Raw genomic sequence first — 20,465 nt, forward strand, 5'->3', positions numbered from 1 at the left:
AGAACTGTGCTAGTTAGTCCAAAGGTTGAGTGAAACTATGTGAGAATTGACGGGGGTGAGGGTTTGATAAATGGGTTTCAACTCCTACTATGGGTTTTAAATACAATTTTACCCATAAATGATATTTGTTTCGGGGCAATAAATCAATGGGAATGACGGGCATCTTCTATGGATTGTTTGATTAACTATTTCTCACTAGGGAATCATTTTAATTACCCATCTTATTTTCCTTAAATGTAAAAATAAGAAAACAAAATGCCATATTAATTATCCATCTCATATTCTACTTAACTGTAAAACTAACAAAACAAAGTGCTACCATTTCTGCTGGTTTCAATGAATAGGGCAAAAAAAAAAAAGGAAGAAGAAACAATGAAAGAGAAAATAATAAATTGTAAAACCATTCCACGTTAACAAACACACTATGAGTTTGTATCAAAATGCATTATCAATTATAATTGACCACTTTATGATATCGATAGTGATAGTGATCGTGGAATTCAAACCAAATGGCTCCTAAAAGAGATAAAAGGGTTCTTTGAAAAAAAAAAAAAAAAGGAAAAATGGAGATGAAAGAGTGACAACAATTTCACCTGGTGCCAGAAAAATATTTTTACCCACCTTCAAGCAGCTCTCATAAGAAAGGATTGGCACAGGGTTTGGAAAAGTGTGTAGAGCAACTTAGAGAGAGCAGCAAGAAAAAGCAAAGCTATCCAGTTGATTATTTCATGCGCGCCTTGAGAGTGTTCAACTGGAATGCGTCATCTCTCAGTAGGTGATTGAAAGGGCGGCGATGTGTAGGGTGAAGCAGAGACGGAGAGATGGAGAAAACAGAGCGATTGTATCAGTAGATGGAGAAAACAGAGCGATTGTATCAGTGAACTTCGATGGTGAGAGAACAGGGCACAACTCAGTATAACCAAAAGAGAAAATTGCTGACCGCCACTGGCCAGAGAAAGCTAAGAAGAAGAACGAGGAATTGAAGCGGTGCTCCCAAAACCAAGAACAGGCCAAGAATGAGAAGAAAAGAATGAGAAGAACATGCCACGCGGATGAGAAGAAAGGAATGAGAGCCACGCAGACACACGGGAAATTCCAGCGCAGCCACTACCACCGAATGAAAAAGGACCAAAACGCTCCTCAAAGCCACAAAAATAGGACCAAAACACCCCTCAAAGCCACAAGAATCACGCGATAACCGGCTCATCCTGCACTGTTCACAAAGGCTATCGACGCTTTATATATGTAAGATTAGCTATACCATTGTATTAGACTAGTTTATTTGTGCCTCATGTGATGCATGAGGGTGTCCAGTTTTTTGAGAAGTTGTTAGTTGTGTGTGTGAAGTTAAGAGTGGGTATGTGCGAATTTGATGATGAAAGAGTGGTAGTTCAGGATAGGTAGGCGCACTATTTTGTAGTAATATGTACTTTATCAAAAATTGGTCATTACAGGATAGAAAACTCAAACAAAGAGCTGTAGACAAAAGCACTATTTACATTAACAAAAATAGGTGGTTGCATGGTAGAAAATTAATGTCAACAGCTATGCAAAACTATAGATGACAAACAAACCTATTTAACTAAATTTACCCATACTCGACTATGAATAGATGGATTTGGGTATCTTAAATTTTTGCATATGAGTATAAAATGAGTTACCCAATAATACCCATTTAATTTGATTGGATAACTCATCAAATCCAATTAAATCATTTAGAATTGTCTTCTCCCAAACCTCCTTTCTTCCTCCACCCCTTTTTTTTTCTTCAGATTCTTCATTTTATCAGGATGTTAACTACTTTTGTTTCATTATTATTATTATTATTTGTTGATTTTATTTTATCATTTTATTTTCTCTTAGTTTGTTAACTTGCTCATTTTTTAGCATTACTAATTTATGACGTTTTAGCCTATTTTCCTACCTTTCCAAAATGAAAATTTAAATTTACACATGAAAAAAATGCTAGGGGGTTCAAAATTTTTGGATTAAATTTTTATGTTAACTTTTATAGTACTTAGTTCAAATTTTTATATTCTTATTGTTCAATTATTAAATAGTATGTAATTTTGCGACATAGAGTACGGATGAAAAAAATTAATAATCAGGCTTATTGAACATTATAAGTAAATATTTAAAACTAATAATGAGCGTAAAGGATGGTATAAATTGATAACTTAGTTTACAAAAATGAATTTAAATGAGTTTATAAAAAAATTAAAATAAATGGGTAAGCCTCCAATTGCTTCCACGTAATAAGGCAACAAAAGTAATGTTAACTCAATCTATACAATACTATGAGTTTGTATCAAAATGCATTATCAATTATAATTGACCACTTTATGATATCGATAGTGATAGTGATCGTGGAATTCAAACCAAATGGCTCCTAAAAGAGATAAAAGGGTTCTTTGAAAAAAAAAAAAAAGGAAAAATGGAGATGAAAGAGTGACAACAATTAACAAACTAACACAGTAAAAGTGCAAATGTAGTTTGTACGTCCACCGTGAAACTCTAAGCCCTTGGTGTACTTCATATCCTAGTACAAATGCTCAATAAGTGCTTTAAAGACTTCAATCTTGGTGTTGAGTAATGGAATTGTTCTGCGTGTCCTTTCTTTCTATCCAAACATCGAATTCCCTAATTTTCCTACTTTGGATCGAGTTCTATTTGTAATTCTAATTAGTACAAGGTACCATGTCCTGGTCTAAAGGATGAAGGTGTATATCAACTCAATTAAGAGGACTGTAGGTATTTTTTTTTCACCTTCTTTTTCTTTTAATTACTGGCACCTTTGGAAATATGTTGTTAGCTTAATACAATTGCTATTACTTAGTTGTGATACTGGAAAGCTAGTTTTAATTTCCTTTTTTGAATATATATATATCTATATATATATCCCTTTGAGTTAGAAGGTTCTTTTCTCTATAAGCAAAATCATGGAAACCAAAATGTTTTCTAGAAGTAGTTTTCGTAGCTTTAGTCCCTCAAACTTAATTACTATATATTAACATTGTCCATTGAAAGAATAGCATGTATTATAAATTTCTTGAATACGATGTTACATATGAGATTGCTGTAGTGGCTCTTATAAGATTACAATTTAAAGTTAAATCTATTAAAAGAAAAGTCAATGAGGTCACGAGATCTGAGTTCAAATCTCTCATTTCTAACGGTTTGATTCACAACTTTTTAGGTTTCAACCGTCATTTGAAAAGATACAATTCCTGACATGTTTCTAACGGTTAATAACTGTTTAGAAAACATGAAATATTATTTACATGAATCAATTTGTGTGGTCTTTTTTGGCTGTAGACAAAAAGATCTACAAACTCTATAAAAATTTCTGCTCTTATCTTCTTTGTTCTTTGGAGATTGTAACAATTTAGTCAAAGTTTTGCAATCAAAGTTTATCTTATCCTAGAGAATATTTGTTCTTAATCTTTAGCACAATATAATGGACGAATAAAGCCTTAAGAAAAGTGATTTACAAGCATAATTTGAAGCATTTTTCTAATTAATTTTACAGTCATTTCATAGTATTCTCTTTGTTGTTGTTCGAACATGCATTGATCTATATTATTTGTACATTTATACAAAAGCTGGAAAAGCTCAACCAACTTTTGACCAGAATATCGAGTTCGACCTCAATTCCCGAAACCCCTCAGACTAGTTAAGCTTGAGTTGAGCCTTTGACCATGCTGTGCTGATTGGCAAATCTAGCTATTAGTGGTGGTATGCTTGAGCACCTATTAGATAGGTCCAAACAACATCTTTGATGTGCAAAATGAGGTCATGATTTGGAGAGGAGTTAGGACGTACGACTAGGAGAACTTGGATCTAGTTGTAGATTGGCTCTTATTGTCTTAATCATCAAGTTCATACTTCTGTTGAATTCGGTTCGCGTTCTTGCAAGGCAAGTTGTGAATAAGGGACGACAACGGTACTGTCCTTTGTTTAAACTGTATTTGAGGAATTGATACTCCAGTACTCAAAATTTCCTTTTCTTTCTTGGGAAAAAAAAAAACTCTCGTATGATGAATTATCTTAATATTTGCTCTTCCATTTTCTAAACCAGTTAAAAAAAAAAATTAGTCAGATATTCAACCAAATTAGGATACTCAAACTGGTCTATTTACTTCCAAAGTTGGCACTACGAAAATGACTCGGTCTATATGAAACTAGGTTAATTAAATTGGAAATTCACATAATTCGTAAGATAAGCTACCAGTTTAACTTAATAATGAGGAACTAAGAAATGGGAAGCAATATAAGTCTGATCAATTGAAGTAAGTACGGAGCTATGGATATCGATCGGTATAAACACAACCATTGGTGGTTCATTGCAAGTTGCGATCAATAGTACTAAATAAAAGCTTTTCCCTAAATTCTCATCACCATGACTCCTTTGTACTAGTCTTCAATGTAATACAAAGTGAAAGCAACACGTTTTAGCTAGAGGAGCAAGACAAAGGAAACTCGAAGCTGGAAAGCAACTTTACTAGGTCGTAGTTCTTCCTTAGTTTCCAAAGAAAAACTATAGCAATTTCATCAATTAACACAAGGAAGGGTAAAATACATCAGAGAAGATTCAACATAAACTTAACAATATAATACAAGGAAACAAGATGAGGTAAAAACCTAACCTCTAACAGGAAGAAAAGTACAAGACTCTAGATTCAATGCAGCAGGAGTTTCGCGGCGGAGAGAGAATATCTTGCACCTTATTTCAATCACTGAATATGCCAGAAGATCTATGGCCTTATTTCTATCACAATAATTGCTCAAAAGAAAATTTGACATTTTCAAAGATACTAGAAAAAAAAAATGTTGTTGCCCAGAGACAGGTACCAGGCCTTTATTACTGCAGAATGGTGAAGATACACGAAAGATCGAGATAGAAGCTTCAGTGCCTCCACATTATGAATTCGTTCGGGCGAGTTGAAGATAAAAACTAGCAAACATGAAATCCTGCAAAATAATTGTTTCAAGTTTGCAAAAGATGATGGATTAAGATTCAGGAGTGGAAGTCCAAGTTTACTACCTGTTAAAGAAGCACTTATAGAGCAGTTTGCTTGGCGGTCAGTACTCTGGAGGATAGGAAATGAGCTTAACTGGGCTAGTCTTTTTACTCTTTTGCTGCAAAGGCACTTCCAATTGTAGTTGCACAGTTCTCCTGGCAGATGAAACTACTGAATCCTTGGTATGTTCAACTTTGATCATCTCTAGCTTCTTCATGTAAACAAAGTCAGATGGGACCCTTTCTAGTGTTTTGCACTGCTAGAGAATAAGGCATCTGAGTTCTGGAAAGTCATTGGCTTTAGCATCCCAACGCGCTTAAATCTGTAGCTCCAATGAAGAAAATTCAGAGAAGGAAAACCCCCTCGCTTAGTCTTCCAATAATCTCCCTTAAAAGCATAGCCCTTCAACGTGAGCACGTCAAGATTCCCAAGGTAGACTTGTGTTGTGTAGACTCAGCCTTGGAGGGAATTTGTGTGCCTGAGGAAGGGCAAGCAGCTTGGAGTTTACATCATCACCATATAGCTTCAAATTTTCAAGGGAGTCCAGTTCGCAAAGACTGTCAGACAAACTAGACTCGCCATTGCCCTCCACAAGATTGTTTAACTTCCCACATATGCCAAGCTTCTTCAGGTTTTTAGCCCTTTTAAACACATCTTTTGTAAGACTTTCAGGTGAAACGGTAGATAGAGTTTGTAGGTTTTCACCGCTAGGAGATTGCTCCAGACATTTAGGCACGGTTGTGGAGGTATTAGTATGTAGATGCCTTGGTTTTGTCATTGCCCAAATATCTGCTTGTATGTCAAGGGTAGGCGATGTGGTGTGAACTACAAGAGTTTGCAAGTTATGTAGGCTAGGAATTTTTTGGGGAAGGATATTGACCTCACAACAGATGGCAATGAATTTCAGGAGAACAAGGTTAGGCAGTTGGGTTGGAAAACGATGTCTAGGGAGCTTTATGGACAGAATATCCTGCGCTCGGAATAGATTGAACTGCTTAAATACATTTGGGCAGAGATCTTGGTTAAGTGTAGTTTCTTCCTGACCAAAGCTCAAGAATGAGCGGACATTCTGAGCAAGCTGTTGATTGGAAATGTAGTTCGCGAATTGAGAGTTAATGCAGAATAGGCGATGGCTGGAAGATGAAACCGTCCCCATGTCACATTCTTGGAAAAGATTTTCAGCTTTTGCTGTCCTTTTGCAGAAGTCACGCAGTGTATCATGGACTAAACACGTCTTAAATCCGACCACTTAAGGTTCTCTGCCTCACTATCACTAAATTCTTGTCAACCAATTCCCGCAAACATCGCTCTGCTATTTCCTCCATGCTTGCTTTCTCAATTTGGGGAATGAAGCCTTCCACTATCCACAATTGGAACAATTTTGAAACTTGGATCTCCAAGTCTTCAGGGAAGACACCAAGGTAGAGAAACATGACTTGTACATAGAGCTGTTAATCGAACCGGGTAGCTCGCGAGCCGAGCTCGACCCGGCTCGATAAGAGCTCGACTCGGCTCGTTTACAGAGAGAAACGAGCCGAGCTCGAGCTCTACTCAATACTCGTTTATTAAACGAGCCGAGCACAGCTCGGCTCGTTGAAGCTCGTGAGGCTCGAAGGGTAGGGGTATTGTCGTCATTTCATCGTATATGTGGTACTAAACCTAAGTCATCTCCCGTCTGTACTCTGTAGCCCTAATTTTTCTTTCCTCTTTTACTCTAACCTTTTCCCGCATAGCAGCCATGAGCCGTCACCCTCCATTCTCAGTCACACACCGCACGCCGCACACACCCTCCATTCTCACCGCCAGGCGCCATCCCTAACCTCCCCTGATTCCTCTTTCTGTCAACTCTTTTCCAGTTCCACACCCGCAGCCGCACCCTCCATTCTCACCACCGTCACCGACTCACCATACGGAGCAGCCGCACCCTCCTTCTCGTGACTCCATGAGCAGCACCATACGGAGCCACCTCGGTAGAGCCAGGGGCTATGCACGGAGCACTGGGATGCATCACCCCAGAAGTCCTTGAGAAATATCTTAAAGTGGACTTTAAGGAGCCAGTGTGGTTCAAAGCCGGAGCACAGATCTTCTCAGAAGGTGGGCTTGACTACTTGGGAAACCCCAACCTTGTCCATGCTTAGAGCATTCTGGCAGTGCTCGGCTTCCAAGTTGTTCTCATGGGTCTTGTTGAAGGATATAGAATCAATGGTCTTGAAGGCGTCGAAGAGGGCAATGATCTCTACGGTGGCCACTACTTTGATTCTCTTGGTCTAGCCGATGACCCTGTTACCTTTGCTGAGCTTAAGGTGAAGGAAATCAAGAATGGAAGGCTTGCAATGTTCTCCATGTTCGGCTTCTTTGTCCAAGCTATTGTCACTGGCAAAGGCCCTCTTGAAAATCTCTTGGACCATCTTGACAACCCAGTTGCTAACAATGCCTGGTCTATGCCACCAAGTTTGTCCCCGGATCGTAAAGTTTTCTTGCTTTGTCTGGACTAAAATTTGTGAATGGAAACTTTTTTATTAATTTATATTTATTTTGCCCAAGTATATAAAGCAATTGAGCTCATGTACCGTCACGGATCCGCGATAGATAATCTGTTTTGGACATTTTGGTCACTGATGTGTTGTGGAAATGTTGAATTGGAGATGATAAATAAGGGAAAGTTTATCTTCTTTTGTTAGGCTAAATACGAGTGTGGCAGGACCTGATGTGGTGTCTCCCGTAAACGAGCTCGAGCTCGAACTTCGAGCTCGATGAGCTCGCTCGATCTCAAACTCGAGTTCGAGCCCGAGCTCGAATTTTCTACCAATATATCGAGTCGATCTCGAGCGCCTTGTGAAGCTCGAATTACTAATCGAGCGAGCTCGAGCTAGCTCGATTAGAGGTTCGAGTCGAGCTCGATTGTCCTATGCTCGAGCTCGACTCGGCTCGTTTAACAGCTCTACTTGTACATGTGACGCAAGTTATCATAACTCCGTCTTATTAAATCATCCATTAATTGTTTTTGGGTATCACTATCTAACTCATTCATGCTAAGTGATTTTTGAGCCACAGTCTCCCACCACTTCTCGTTTTCTGGATCATTCCTCAGAATACCTGCTGTTACAACCATTGCTAATGGTAGCCGGCCATATTTTTTCAGAATTCTTGATTCAGCAGGTCACAGCTTCTGTGGACATTCATTTTCATTGAAAATCTTCGTCCTCAGTAATTCTTCAGCTTCTTCTTGCTTCATAAATCGCAATGGATAGGGATCAGTCTTTGTTGCAGCACGCTGGGCCACAGACACTTGTGGAGTAATTATCAACACCCTACTGCCCTTGCTATAATCTGGAAAAGCATCCTTGAGATCTTCCCATGCTTTTGTGTCCCCAACATCGTCCATGACAATCAAATACTCGTACTTCAGTGTCTCTCGGACCTTGGCAACTAAATCCTTCACAGACATGTTATGATCCCTAATGTCCTTGATGAAGGCACTCAGTACACTAATAAGCACTTCTTTCTTGTTGTAATCCTTCGAAACACTGACAAATATGCGAGCGAAAAAATGATGTTCAACTTAAGGGTCATTCAGGACCTTTCTTGCAAGCGGCGTCTTCCCGAGTCCAAGCTTTCCATGAATCGACACTATTTCAGGTGAGTTTTCGTCACTATGTTGCTCTGCCTCCGATGTGCTCTGCTCGTTTCTGTCGGACCTGCCTAGGTCTAGTTTTGGTACGCCAAGAAGATCCAGTACTGTCAGCTGCATCCTCAAACCCAATGATTCTGTCTCCCCATTGATTGCTTGCAGGCTATTTGCGTGAAAGTAAAGGAATCAATGACGGATTGAAACAGTTGAACCAGGAGATATGTATATATATATGTATTAAGGGCTGAATCTTTGAACACGCATATGTATATATATATATTCTTCCCACAGATTTGGCCCCCAAATATACCAATATTCTTTTAGATTATTATCCATTGCAATTGTTTTGAAGCTATTCACATACAACATTGAATGGGATTTGAACAAGATTTAACTTTAGAAAGTCTAAAATAAAAAAACTCAAAATAAATACACAATCCTAACGAAACTTCTCTTTACATAACAGTGGTATCAATCTAAGGATACTGCCTCCACTGGTCATAGACCCTAGTTTCGTCACTATCTAATTATCTGTATATGGCCCATTAAGGTCAAGGTATGATGCTCCAAGATCAAATTTAGCAAATTTTCGACTGGTTTTCTTGACTTTTTTATCAATAGCATGTCTCTAGCCATATTCATGGTGTTAGAAATCAGCTTTAATTAGTCAGTTTACTTCAATGTCTGACCGATTGTGCCAAAATCAATTAGGATTCTCAGATTTTCTTTTCATGCCTGCATGTGGGTCCTTTTTTTGGTTCCTTATGAAAAGAATGGCATAACTGAATCCTATTCATGGTAGAAGCGGATATAGCACAATTTGTCCGAGAGAACATTTTTGCTTTCAGATTATAATTACTTAGCATCAGCCATGAAATTTCTTGATAACGTTGTATTGTGTCAGAACAAAAGTTTCATATTCCTACAACCTAATGGTGTTGAGACCTTTTAGTGAGGTTTGTGCTAACTAATCAAATCACAATGAAAAGAAGCGTCCCTCCCATCTCGGTTGAACCAACATGGCTTCTTATACGGGGAATTCTTGAAAATTTTGTTCATCGAATCAGCCAAATTTGTCAATGAGAGTAATCTGGATGCCTTCGGTTTGTCCATCTTCCCTGTTCTAGAAGAGTTTACCTTGGTCCAACGTGAAGATTATCCGAATAGAACCTCATGCAGGTATCAGAATGGTCGTGGTCAAGTACACAACTGCCAAATCATAATTTCAGGATCCTGTCTCACAAAATTTAGATACGAGTCTAATAACTTCAGAGAAAACAAAGTTGATTAATGATTTAGGTCTTTGATGAAATTTTGCTTGACATTAGTGGTTTTCCTACATAATCCAACGGTCATTGAAAATTATAGGGTATTACGGAGGTTGTAATTGAAAATTAGTGGCTCCTCGAAACTGCATGTTTCAGTCCTGCTGATGGCTTTTCCATTCTTGATGCTATTGACAAACTTGGCAGTAAATTACTATCTGATTTGTTCATGCAAACTATGAATGAAATACGGAAGCTTAATTGCAATGTGTTGCTGAGTTGATGATTGGAGAAACAACACAGCATCTTGATTGCACTTTCTTCCCAACTATGAACAAAAGACTAAGTTTTGTAGCTTTTATTGGTCAACCAGAATCGCTAAGGAAGTTTCTGTCTTGACTTCCAAAGATGGAAGCCCTAATAAAGAGAATTAAATATTAAGATCAAGGGTTTAAACTAACTCATTTTAATTTAAGGTTGTCTGCGGAGTAAAAAGTGCTGTTGGGTGTTTTACAATCTTAAAGTGATAGAGGTAGAAATCTCACTTTTTTTTCTTTTGGGGTCAAAAGTCATCCTTTTATATATACTGTAACCTTTTTTTTTTGTAATCATAACGACACATGTCTAGCGGACTCCTACTCCTAGGGGGCGAGGGAATCTGATGGGGATTGAACCACCATCATACCGTAACCTTGATAAATACAGAATCATACACAAACTAACTGGCAACTACCAGGAATCACTACGTGCAGCTTCGAGAAGCCACACAAGGAAACTATCCTGACATCTAGTTTTGCACGTAAAAAAACTATCCTTCCACTTAGTTTAGTTAATAAGGTTGATGGCAAATTTTGCCAGACCCATGATCACACAAGTTGACTTCTCTTTTAATAAAGAAGAATGTACAATGATCTACACAAAAACCTACTATCATTTACAAATACATCAATCTAAAATTAGTCAATCCCATGGATTAAGATTAGCAGTTTTCCTTCCTAACTTTTTTTTTTCTCTCTCTCACTCTCTCTCAATTCAAAATCTACCATAAAACATAATATTTTTCCCAATTCTGTTAGTTTGGCTTATTAGTGCTACTCTTTTCGGTTTAAAAATTTCCCCCTTATAATTGCTTATAAGGTTCTTTTATCTGTATTCTAAAGGCACATGATAAGAGATGGGTCCAATAGTTAATTGCGTGTCAAATTTTAAATTTTCTTTACTAAAATTTGCTAAATTCAAGGGGTGAATAATATTGTTTGGAATTTATAGTTAGCTCGTCCCTACGCTATGTATGCTTATCCTATGTCCTCAAGGTAAAGAATAGAAAAACCCTTCCTTCTATTTGGTTAACATCTTAGCATGCAAATTTAGCTGTTAAGACGAAAATTGAATATTGGACATTACGTCTTGACGTATTTGCCAGGGGAGGTTGAGGATACAGCCAGAAGGAGCAATAAGTTGCTTTTTATTTGCAAATGTAAGTTGTTGGAGCAAAGGCAGCAGAAACTATAGAAAGGACTTGTTAAAACCTTTCTCCTTCACATTTTGCAGAACTTGTACTTTTATCCAACTAAAGTTTTGCTCTTCAAACACAATCATCTTTCAAGTTTCCTTTATTCCATTCATTTGTAAACTTAACTTAATAATTGGGACCAATGAAACAGTAACCAATGAGCGACTTTGCAAATTTGCATTGTCCAAAAGGCCCACATTTGTCAAATCAATGGCGTAGAGACTGGGACGTTTCTGCTAGTCTTATCCACCACTTCTCTACATCCCACTTCACTGACTTCAGTCAATAGTGGAATATGTAGAAGTTAGATATACAAATGATGGAGGTAATTAAAATGTTGCATAAAATAGATGTAATGTAATAGGACTTGGGGCACAATGGTTGTCATGTCAATCATTTGTACCGATTTTTATCCAATTTCATAAGATGTAACTCACTTTCTTCGTAATGTAACTAACTTTTAACAAAATTATGTCAATTTTTGTCCAATTTCACAAGATATCTTTTTCATAATCTAACTCACTTTTTACGAAAAATAACTATAGAACAAATTATTGTGTATTCTATACTTGGCATTGAAAACACTATATACACGTAGTAATCTATCCCTTCCATTCTTTTTTCATGCCGTAGTGATCTATACAAACGAGCTTGAAGTTCCGCTATCGGACTCAAGATAGCAAAGCCAGCGAATGCGTTCGAGATAGTACAACTTCAGTTGCTGGACTATACAATGAAACAATCAACGCCTTCATCGGCCGTCTTCTGCAGAGATAGTCATCTCGTTGATGGAGATTGTTTCTGCCTTACTAGACAAAGATGCAGATGTACTAGAAGTGCGTCTTCTTCCTACAAAAGCTGGTTGATTCGGACTTGGAAGAGTAGTTGTTTCGCTACTGAGCATAATAAGAACATTAGACATGGTGGGACGATCACTGGGATCATCTTGTACACATAAGAGACCAATGTTTATGCTCTTCATGACTTCAGTTCCATTGCATGATTCCAGTAACTTCTTGTCTACTAAATCCAATGCTTTCCTTTCTTGCCACAATCTCCAAGCCTGAAAGAGTTTTAAAATAAACACCTCATGTCTCAAAATCTCAGTAGAGATACAAGATTTGAGAAATGCATACACTCACATAGCCTAAAAGACTCAAGGCTTCTTCAGACCGATAAAATCCAGAAGTGTTTCTCTTACCACTAACAATCTCAAGTATAATTACCCCAAAGCTAAATACATCTGACTTCACTGAGAATAAACCTTCTATTGCATACTCTGGAGACATATAGCCACTGCATCACGAGCAATCATGAGAACAGCAATAACCTAACAATAAATTTCATGAGACAGGCTGAGAAACGCAAGGAACTTACTAGGTTCCAACTACTTTTATTGTATTTGCTTCTGTTTCTTTGCCTTGAACTATTCTTGCCAAGCCAAAATCCGAAATTTTGGGATTCATCTCTTCATCTAATAGAATGTTGCTTGTTTTCAAATCTCTGTGAATAATCCTCAACCTTGAATCCTGGTGAAGATAAAGAAGTCCCCGTGCTATTCCCAGAATGATGTTGAATCTCATGTTCCAGTCCAATACGATGCAGCGTCCTTCATCTTTACAAAGTGGTAAACAATTTAGTGGATGGTCTAGCAATAAAAGGGCGGTATCTAAAATTACATTTGGTTGGACTTGATGACTCCAAAAAGGAAGGGGGATATCTAGTCGACTAAAACAAAATGGAAACAAAGTCAAACAAAAGCTTCGAAGACTAACCAAATATAAAGGTGTCTAAGCTTTTATTTGGCATGTATTCATACAGAAGAATTTTTTCAGGTCCCTTGATGCAGTAGCCCAAGAGTCTAACTAAGTTCCGATGTTGTAGTTTAGCAATCAACATAACTTCATTTCGAAATTCCTCCATGCCTTGACCAGAGTGGCTTGACAACCTCTTTACTGCAATTTCTTTTTCTCCAGGGAAGATTCCCTGCAAGAGTTACCAATTGAAGCTAGTGTTTGATGGAGCACAGACTAGTAGAAATTGGAGTGATAACACGGACAAGATGTATAGTTACCTTGTAAACTGGGCCAAATCCTCCTCTTCCAAGTTTATTTGTGTCTGAGAAGTTATTTGTAGCAGCTAGTATGCTTTCCAGACTGAAATAGGGTACATCAACAATTTTATCATCTTCATCAACCAATTCTGCAGCTTGTCTTTCACTGTCGTCCAAGTAAGGCATGGGATTCCCTGGAATGCTTTTTTCAGTCACTGACAGGGGACAAAAGTTAAGCACAAGTTAGATTTATATCTACCTTGGAAAATGTTTGAACCAGAGTGCAAAAAATTGTTGCGTAATTAGGGTCGTTTGCCACATTGATACCTTTTCTTTTTGCTATGATCCTCCTGTAAAAGGAACAGGTTAAGGTGCCAGCAAGTAAAACTACAGCAATCACTGTGGTAACAATAATCACAGTGACACGATTCACCGATGTTGATGGATTTTCACGTTTTGACCATGTCCCTTCTGACTGGTTTGTATTAGCCAGAATTTCTGCAAAAGCGAAATTAACTGCTAAACAGAACAAAGTAATGCAAAAAACTTTATCTCCAATAGATATGATGAAGTACATCCTTTCCTTTTTCATCAGAAACATGATGTTAACAGCAGAACAATAGCTACACACCTGAAATGCACTTTAAGGCTAGGTTATCCCATTTGTAGTTGGAATTGCAAAGACACCTTTTCTGATCAGGTATTGCAGTTGCAGCACAGCTTGAATCTGGCCAATCCTGACACGCATTTGGTGAACTGCAGATTGGTTCCAATGGCGGGTTCCAACTTATCTGTATTCCTTGTTCATGTTGAACAGAGGGGCGATCACTGAAGGTGAGTGATTCGTTAAAACACCAGTTAGTAACGCTAAATGGCAACGACTGATTAAGCTGCAAAACTCTGCCTACTGAAGTCCTGGCAGCACAATTCTCAGCTCTTAGGCTATTAACTTGGATAACAAATCTCCTGTCATCCTTATTTACGTTAATTACTTCATATCTATTGTCCGATGTAGAGAAGAAAAGTTGACCTGTGGATTCATCACAGGTGAAGCTTCTGTATGAAGGATCGCCACAGTTAGGCCCGGTGGCTAATGGATACGGTACTATATTTTTACCACAAGTCTGACAATCACTGCTTGTTGTTTCTGCAAATTATATCTTAACAATAATCAAAAAGCTTCTCATGCAGGCCTAACAGCTACTGGTTATTACACATTCTCATGAATTGGATATCTGTCAGTTTTAGTAGAAATATCATGCACATAGTATAAGTTACCATAATTCAATCTGATTGTGAATGAGAAATTGGGTATAAACAACTGGCATTGTGGATCGTATGTTGATGAAATATTTTAAAGAATTATGTCCAGGAAAGGGTTACCTATAGCAGAAACTGGAATGCGAATTGAGAGATTGTGGCCACCATCAACATACTCCTCCTGTAAATTAGTAAGCACAGAAGTCCAAATCAAGCAACTTGATCCAGCATTATGAGTTCGACTTCGAATGTCAAATCCAGCATAATAGTATGCCTGGCATTCACAATTGCTGAGACAGTTCTCCTGTCTGCACGTATCCTCGCTGTCCGCAGCAGATGGGATGTCCGGTTTCCCCACTTTCATCAACTTCAAATTCAAGAATGTGTCTGGTTTGGAGGTCTTATTGCATATAGCCAACTTCCTTTCACAACCGCCACTAAAATCTCCCGTATTCCAAAAATCAGGAAAGACGGGCTTGAATCCTGGCAGACAATCACAATTCAAACCCCCACTTTTGAGATTACAGCTACCATAATCACCACAAGGGTTATAGACACTACACGCATCATGGGGCTCCTTCCACGTCAATGACCATCCATCCTGTTCCCGACGGTAAAATTGTATCTCTCCAGAGGAATTCATCAACAACCTAGTATTTGCATAAGATTCTAGTTCATCCGAATAGTTTAAGCTAGTATTTGCTGAACCAGGATTTGTTGAAGGATATGCACTGGAAGATTTATAAGTAGCCTGATTAACACTACGGCTAAAATTCGATAAGAAGAAGGCCACAGAGTAAGGCAGTTCAACGGAACCTGATTGATCACTTTTCCAGTGCGGGGCTATTTTTCCCTTCATGATCTTGGGCAGCCCATTTTCTTGATCTTGCTGAAATGTGAAGTTCCCAGTTGCAGGATTGCCACTATTATTCCAGGAAACCAACTTCAAACCTCCATCCATCTTCATGCCAGGAAGAAAAGTATCAGTTGGTTCAGCAAAGCTTTGCCATAGAATGTTTCCTGATGTCCCATCAATCAGTGCCAAGTTCCCCGAATCCAGAAGCTTCAGGGTCCTGTTAACAGGGCTAGAGCTTTCAAGATTAGTCTGGAAGTATGAACTTCCTTTCTCATCCAACAGCTTAAGATTGCCATCTTCAACTATGGCAAAGTATCCAGGTACATATAGTAACGGTTCATCTCTGTTGGCAATCCATACAACTGTTCTTGGACTCAAGTTGTAATACCATATGCCTATGTATCTTCCAGTATTAATGTTATCTTCAGGATTGAAGAAGCCCAGTTCAAATCTTTTCCCAGCGGATATAATAGTTGTGCCATCATCTGGCAATAAACTGTAAAAAGTGATGGTGTCTCTTGCCACACATGATTGGAAGTTACTAGTCTCCAGTACTACAAGTAACAAGAAACTCAGAGAGATGCCGGCTGGTTGCATATGGTTTTGCAGATTAACAAGTGTTGGCCGTTTAATGGACTAAACAGAAAATTAATCTCTCTGAACAACAGAGGAATTGCTGTTTTGATGGGACCATGTTATGCAGGCAACGTGAGATATATGGAGAGTTGGAGACTAGTATGCGCTGAATCTTCAAAAAGTTTATTGAGCAATTATTCTAACTTTCAAATCAGGACGAGTATGACAGCATTTGTAAGGTTGGTGAAACCATAAATCTGTGCAGTTCTCAAATTTGTAGAGCCAAAAGTAAATTGGGTTCACAAAATAGAACTATCTTCTATATTGTTCAATTCATCACCATTCTTAGGAGAAAAAATCTCAATAACTATTAAACTATTATCCGTATTGATTTTTTGACCATCAAGCAATTTTTCGTCATAAATTAACCACTAAACTAACTAATTACCACACTCATGGCCATTTCATCGATTACTGCTCTTAATCCACAAAATAATTTTGACAAAAAATACTCGTAATGGACAAATATACCCTTGCATTTTGACATATGTTCTGATTATTTTATAGATTAAGAGCAATAATCGATAAAGTAATCATGGATGTACTGATTAATTAATTTAAGTGACTAATTTGTAATGAAAAATTGTTTGCTAGGGACAAGTGTTTTGCCCCCATTCTTAAAATTTTAGTGAAATATCTAGTGTTGCAATTCCCAAATCCTAATAACCCTCGATAGAATTACTTTTTACATTTGGTTAAAGTACTCAATAATACATTGGATAGCAACAAAAAGTTCAGGTACAACCCACTTGCCAACTCACTTGTCAAAAGCCACTTACATTTTTTGTCCGAAAGCAGCTAGAAATTTACTTGGATTTAATTTGTGACCTTTTATATCAGCCATCCAAGGTCTTTCATGCCCGTGACCTTTACTATTCTTTGCCCACATTATTGGAGTACGGAACAAATAATTAGAGTTGGTAAGAAGGAAAAGAATATTCTCCGAATGTATTGCAAAATGCAAAGTCTTCTTCCTGCAATAGTTACCATTTCACAATTAATTTCTCTTTACGTCCAAAGTTGAAAGAGTAGAGATGGCATTGGGCATTAATAGAAATGGCAAATGGGGTAGATGGACAGGAACAGGCGAGACCGAAATGGGACCGAGAAAATTTTGGATCTATGTTCGAGGAGCCCCATAGAGGTCATGGGATGAATATGGTCGTGATTAAAATGAGTTAGGCACATTTTAACATCATTCAGATATCCAATAAATCATATTTTACCCTCTTTTTTAAACCTTTCACTCTTTACTTGTGAAAAAGTCTATACTTCTCTTTATTCCTCATGCAACCATTTCTCAAAATAAATATTTTTTGTCGAATTTCGTTTTAGTCTTTACCTTGAATTATTGGACTCAAAAAATTAATAAATATATTAATTTGATAGGCCAATATAAGTTACTAAATAAGGTGCTTCTAATCACCAATTCAAAATTTTTTTTACCGTTATTATATATTTTTTGTGTTATACCAACTAGCTAGACTTATTTCTTTTTTTTTTATTTTATTTTAGTCTCAATGTATTCTACTTATAGTATTAAGGGAAAACAATAGGGACAAACTAATATCTTCAAATAATTTACCCACATTAGCAACAATTAAAAGGGACAAAAAATTCATCACATTAAAAACTTGAGCGTCAAAGAGAGACAACTCATGATATTCACGTATATGATGAAAAGCAGCTGAGAACATAATAGGTTATAGCATCTGTAAGCAACGGAAACGGGAAAGCCTGTTGTTACAACATAGAATGAGAGAAAACAGAGCCAAGGTTAAGACAATGGAAGATGATGGTGATGGCTGATCAAAAAAAAAAAAGAGAATTTTCTCATAAGGAAAAAATATAGATTAAAGATATTAAAAGTAGGGGAAAAAAACCAATGAGGTAAAGGAATTGATGTGATGTACCCTGAAACTTTACTTGCATTAAATACATAATTTGAAATTGTGTTTATTTAGAAAAAATTTGTTTAGAAATAAAATTATTCGTTACAAAAATTCAATAGATTGGGTCTCACGGGACTCCCAAGTAATAACCAAGTATGCCCATTTTTTATTGAAAATTGTTGAGTTTAATTTCATTTAAGCCCGATTCCATATATCATAAAGTCCTGTTTGATAACCCAATTTAGCACTTAAATTTAATGGATTCAAATGTTAATATGCCCAGACGCGTTTGATAACAAAAAATTGAACATTTAAATTAATTAAGTGGCACTGAATCTCTTAGGCATAACTTGTTTCTAAAAATAAGTGATAAACTATTCACTTATCATTAAATGTGATATACGTTCAAATATATTTAATTTAATATTTAACAATTTAATAATTTAATGGATTCACATTTCAGATTTCAGATTTCAAATTCCAGTTTTCAAACTTCAGTTTTCAAACTTCAGTTTTACCAAACGCACCCTTAAACTCATAAGCACTAGCTAGCTACGTAGGAGTTCTCAGATAATGCATTGCACGGAAAAATTAATGAAGCACATTTGAACATTAATAGTAACAGGAATTAGGCAATTATGCAAAACTAGATACACAAAAGTACTTTGAGAAATCGAAAGCTAATTCTACTTTGATGTAATATTAGCCCGGAAGAAGTAAAAGTATATACTACTTCAGCATTTGTGATCAAACTAAATATAGCGATTGCAAACATATGCTAGAGATTGAAGAAAAGGAATGGATTGAATTTTGCTTGCATAAGTTACTGGCAGCAAGATTTCTTTTTTTGCCTTCTAGTAGTCCTTGGGTTTTGATTTCAGTAGTGGCAGAGCCAGAATATATGAAAGGAATGCAACTCGCAATATTGAATGTAAATATTGTGCAAGTCCTACGAAGAGCAGACATTAAATTTTTCTATAAGGCAAAAGTAAAGCAAGTGAAGTAATATATAGTAGTATTAGATCAAGATCTTAGAGGGAGCAAGAGAAGGACTTCAATGCAAAAGTGGTAAAATTCCATAAGAATTAAGAGGAGCTGTTAAGATTTTTTTTGAATCCTTTTTGTAAGGAACTGAAGTGAGCCTCTTGCTACATCTTTGGACTTGGATCAATCAAACTGTTTATCTAATGGCAAATGTAGATTGGGACTCACTCGACCAATTGTCACCTCCAGCATCACTCTTTTCTCCCTATCTCTAAAGCTGTAAGCAACTTTGTCTCTTACTCCATTCCGAGTTAGGCTCATAATTATAAATATTATTTTGGATAAAATGCAGAAAAATTTCCTGTAGTTTCGCGAAAAGACAATTGGCCATTTTATGATTTCGAAATGTCCACGTAAGTTCCTCGTGACGCAGAATTAGACTTGCAACCTGAACATTACCTACGAATTATGTATAATTTTTTTTCTTTCTAATATTCTTGTCTTTTTTTTTTTCATTTTATCTTCCTTTTCTTTTTTGTGTTGAAATTTCCATATGGCTTTCTCTTTCTTTTGTTTTCTTTTGATTTCACTTTGCCTAAACATCTTGGGTACTTCTAAAAATTTTAAATTTTTTAGAGTATTTTTAAAATTTTTAAAAATTATCCTCACCTTCCTACTCCTCCTTCCTCGCCATCATCCCCCTTCACCACCGTCATTGCCGCCGCACCTCCACTATCCTTGCCACCTGCCACCCTTTCCTCCTCTTCCCCCTTCTCTTCTCTTCCCCACCTCCTTTAGGAAACGCCTTCTCTTCTAGGAAACGCTACATTACTAATGAGTACTCTTTTTCTGGTCCCCTCAAGCCAATTCTTGTTTTCACGTCTGGGATGTGATTTACTTGATGTAGCAGTGCTTATGAGTGTTAAAAGAACTAAGAGGAATAAAGCAGAAATGCGCCAGAAGTGTGCAAAGGTGCCAGCAGCTTGACGGTCTTGTTAATTGACAATGAAATTAGACTACAATGGAACCACTGCTCACTGGATAGAAAGTCATATATGTGTCCAATTAGAAAGGCACACATCTCACACCTGATCTGCAAGTATTTAGACCGGTTGGTGGAAATCACTCTCCAATTCATCATGTGATCCGTAGGGGTGGGCACGGGTCGGTACCCGCCCCGAACGACAATTGGCTGACCCGACCCTAACATATCGGATCGCTATTTTTTTTATCCTAATCCGCTCCGATCATTCTCGGGTACCCGATCCTCGGATACCCGAAAAAATAGGGGCGGGTCATAGGGTACCCGCCCCTATTTAAAGAATGCAAATTCTTGTATATGAACCTGCCGTAC

At 37.3% G+C, this 20,465-nt stretch overlaps 2 protein-coding genes and 1 pseudogene across 4 annotated transcripts; 1 reads left to right on the forward strand and 2 right to left on the reverse strand.

Annotated features, from left to right (window-relative positions):
* The first annotated feature begins 7,006 nt into the window (after nucleotides 1-7,006).
* LOC140006602 (chlorophyll a-b binding protein 13, chloroplastic-like) lies at nucleotides 7,007-7,491 on the forward strand (annotated as a pseudogene).
* A 690-nt stretch (nucleotides 7,492-8,181) lies between these two features.
* On the reverse strand, nucleotides 8,182-8,642 carry LOC113687524 (putative late blight resistance protein homolog R1A-3). Its single transcript, XM_072049770.1, has 2 exons — nucleotides 8,602-8,642; nucleotides 8,182-8,548 (listed from the first exon to the last, which is right to left on the reverse strand). The coding sequence occupies exons 1-2, from the start codon at nucleotides 8,640-8,642 to the stop codon at nucleotides 8,182-8,184; spliced, it is 408 nt and encodes a 135-aa protein (XP_071905871.1).
* A 3,330-nt stretch (nucleotides 8,643-11,972) lies between these two features.
* On the reverse strand, nucleotides 11,973-16,463 carry LOC113743544 (G-type lectin S-receptor-like serine/threonine-protein kinase At4g03230). Of its 3 annotated transcripts, none has more exons than XM_072048773.1 (8): nucleotides 14,867-16,463; nucleotides 14,115-14,630; nucleotides 13,811-13,981; nucleotides 13,505-13,698; nucleotides 13,206-13,416; nucleotides 12,808-13,045; nucleotides 12,632-12,726; nucleotides 11,973-12,493 (listed from the first exon to the last, which is right to left on the reverse strand). In XM_072048773.1, the coding sequence occupies exons 1-8, from the start codon at nucleotides 16,194-16,196 to the stop codon at nucleotides 12,417-12,419; spliced, it is 2,832 nt and encodes a 943-aa protein (XP_071904874.1). In that variant the 5' UTR covers nucleotides 16,197-16,463; the 3' UTR covers nucleotides 11,973-12,416. The 3 variants fall into 3 exon arrangements, with proteins under 3 accessions (XP_071904874.1, XP_027127401.2, XP_071904875.1); XM_027271600.2 differs by having other exon boundaries at nucleotides 12,573-12,726; nucleotides 14,867-16,458; XM_072048774.1 differs by lacking the exon at nucleotides 12,632-12,726 and having other exon boundaries at nucleotides 12,297-12,493.
* Nucleotides 16,464-20,465: the final 4,002 nt, after the last annotated feature.

Source organism: Coffea arabica, chromosome 5e (genome assembly GCF_036785885.1).
Source record: "Coffea arabica cultivar ET-39 chromosome 5e, Coffea Arabica ET-39 HiFi, whole genome shotgun sequence".
Taxonomy (NCBI): domain Eukaryota; kingdom Viridiplantae; phylum Streptophyta; class Magnoliopsida; order Gentianales; family Rubiaceae; genus Coffea; species Coffea arabica.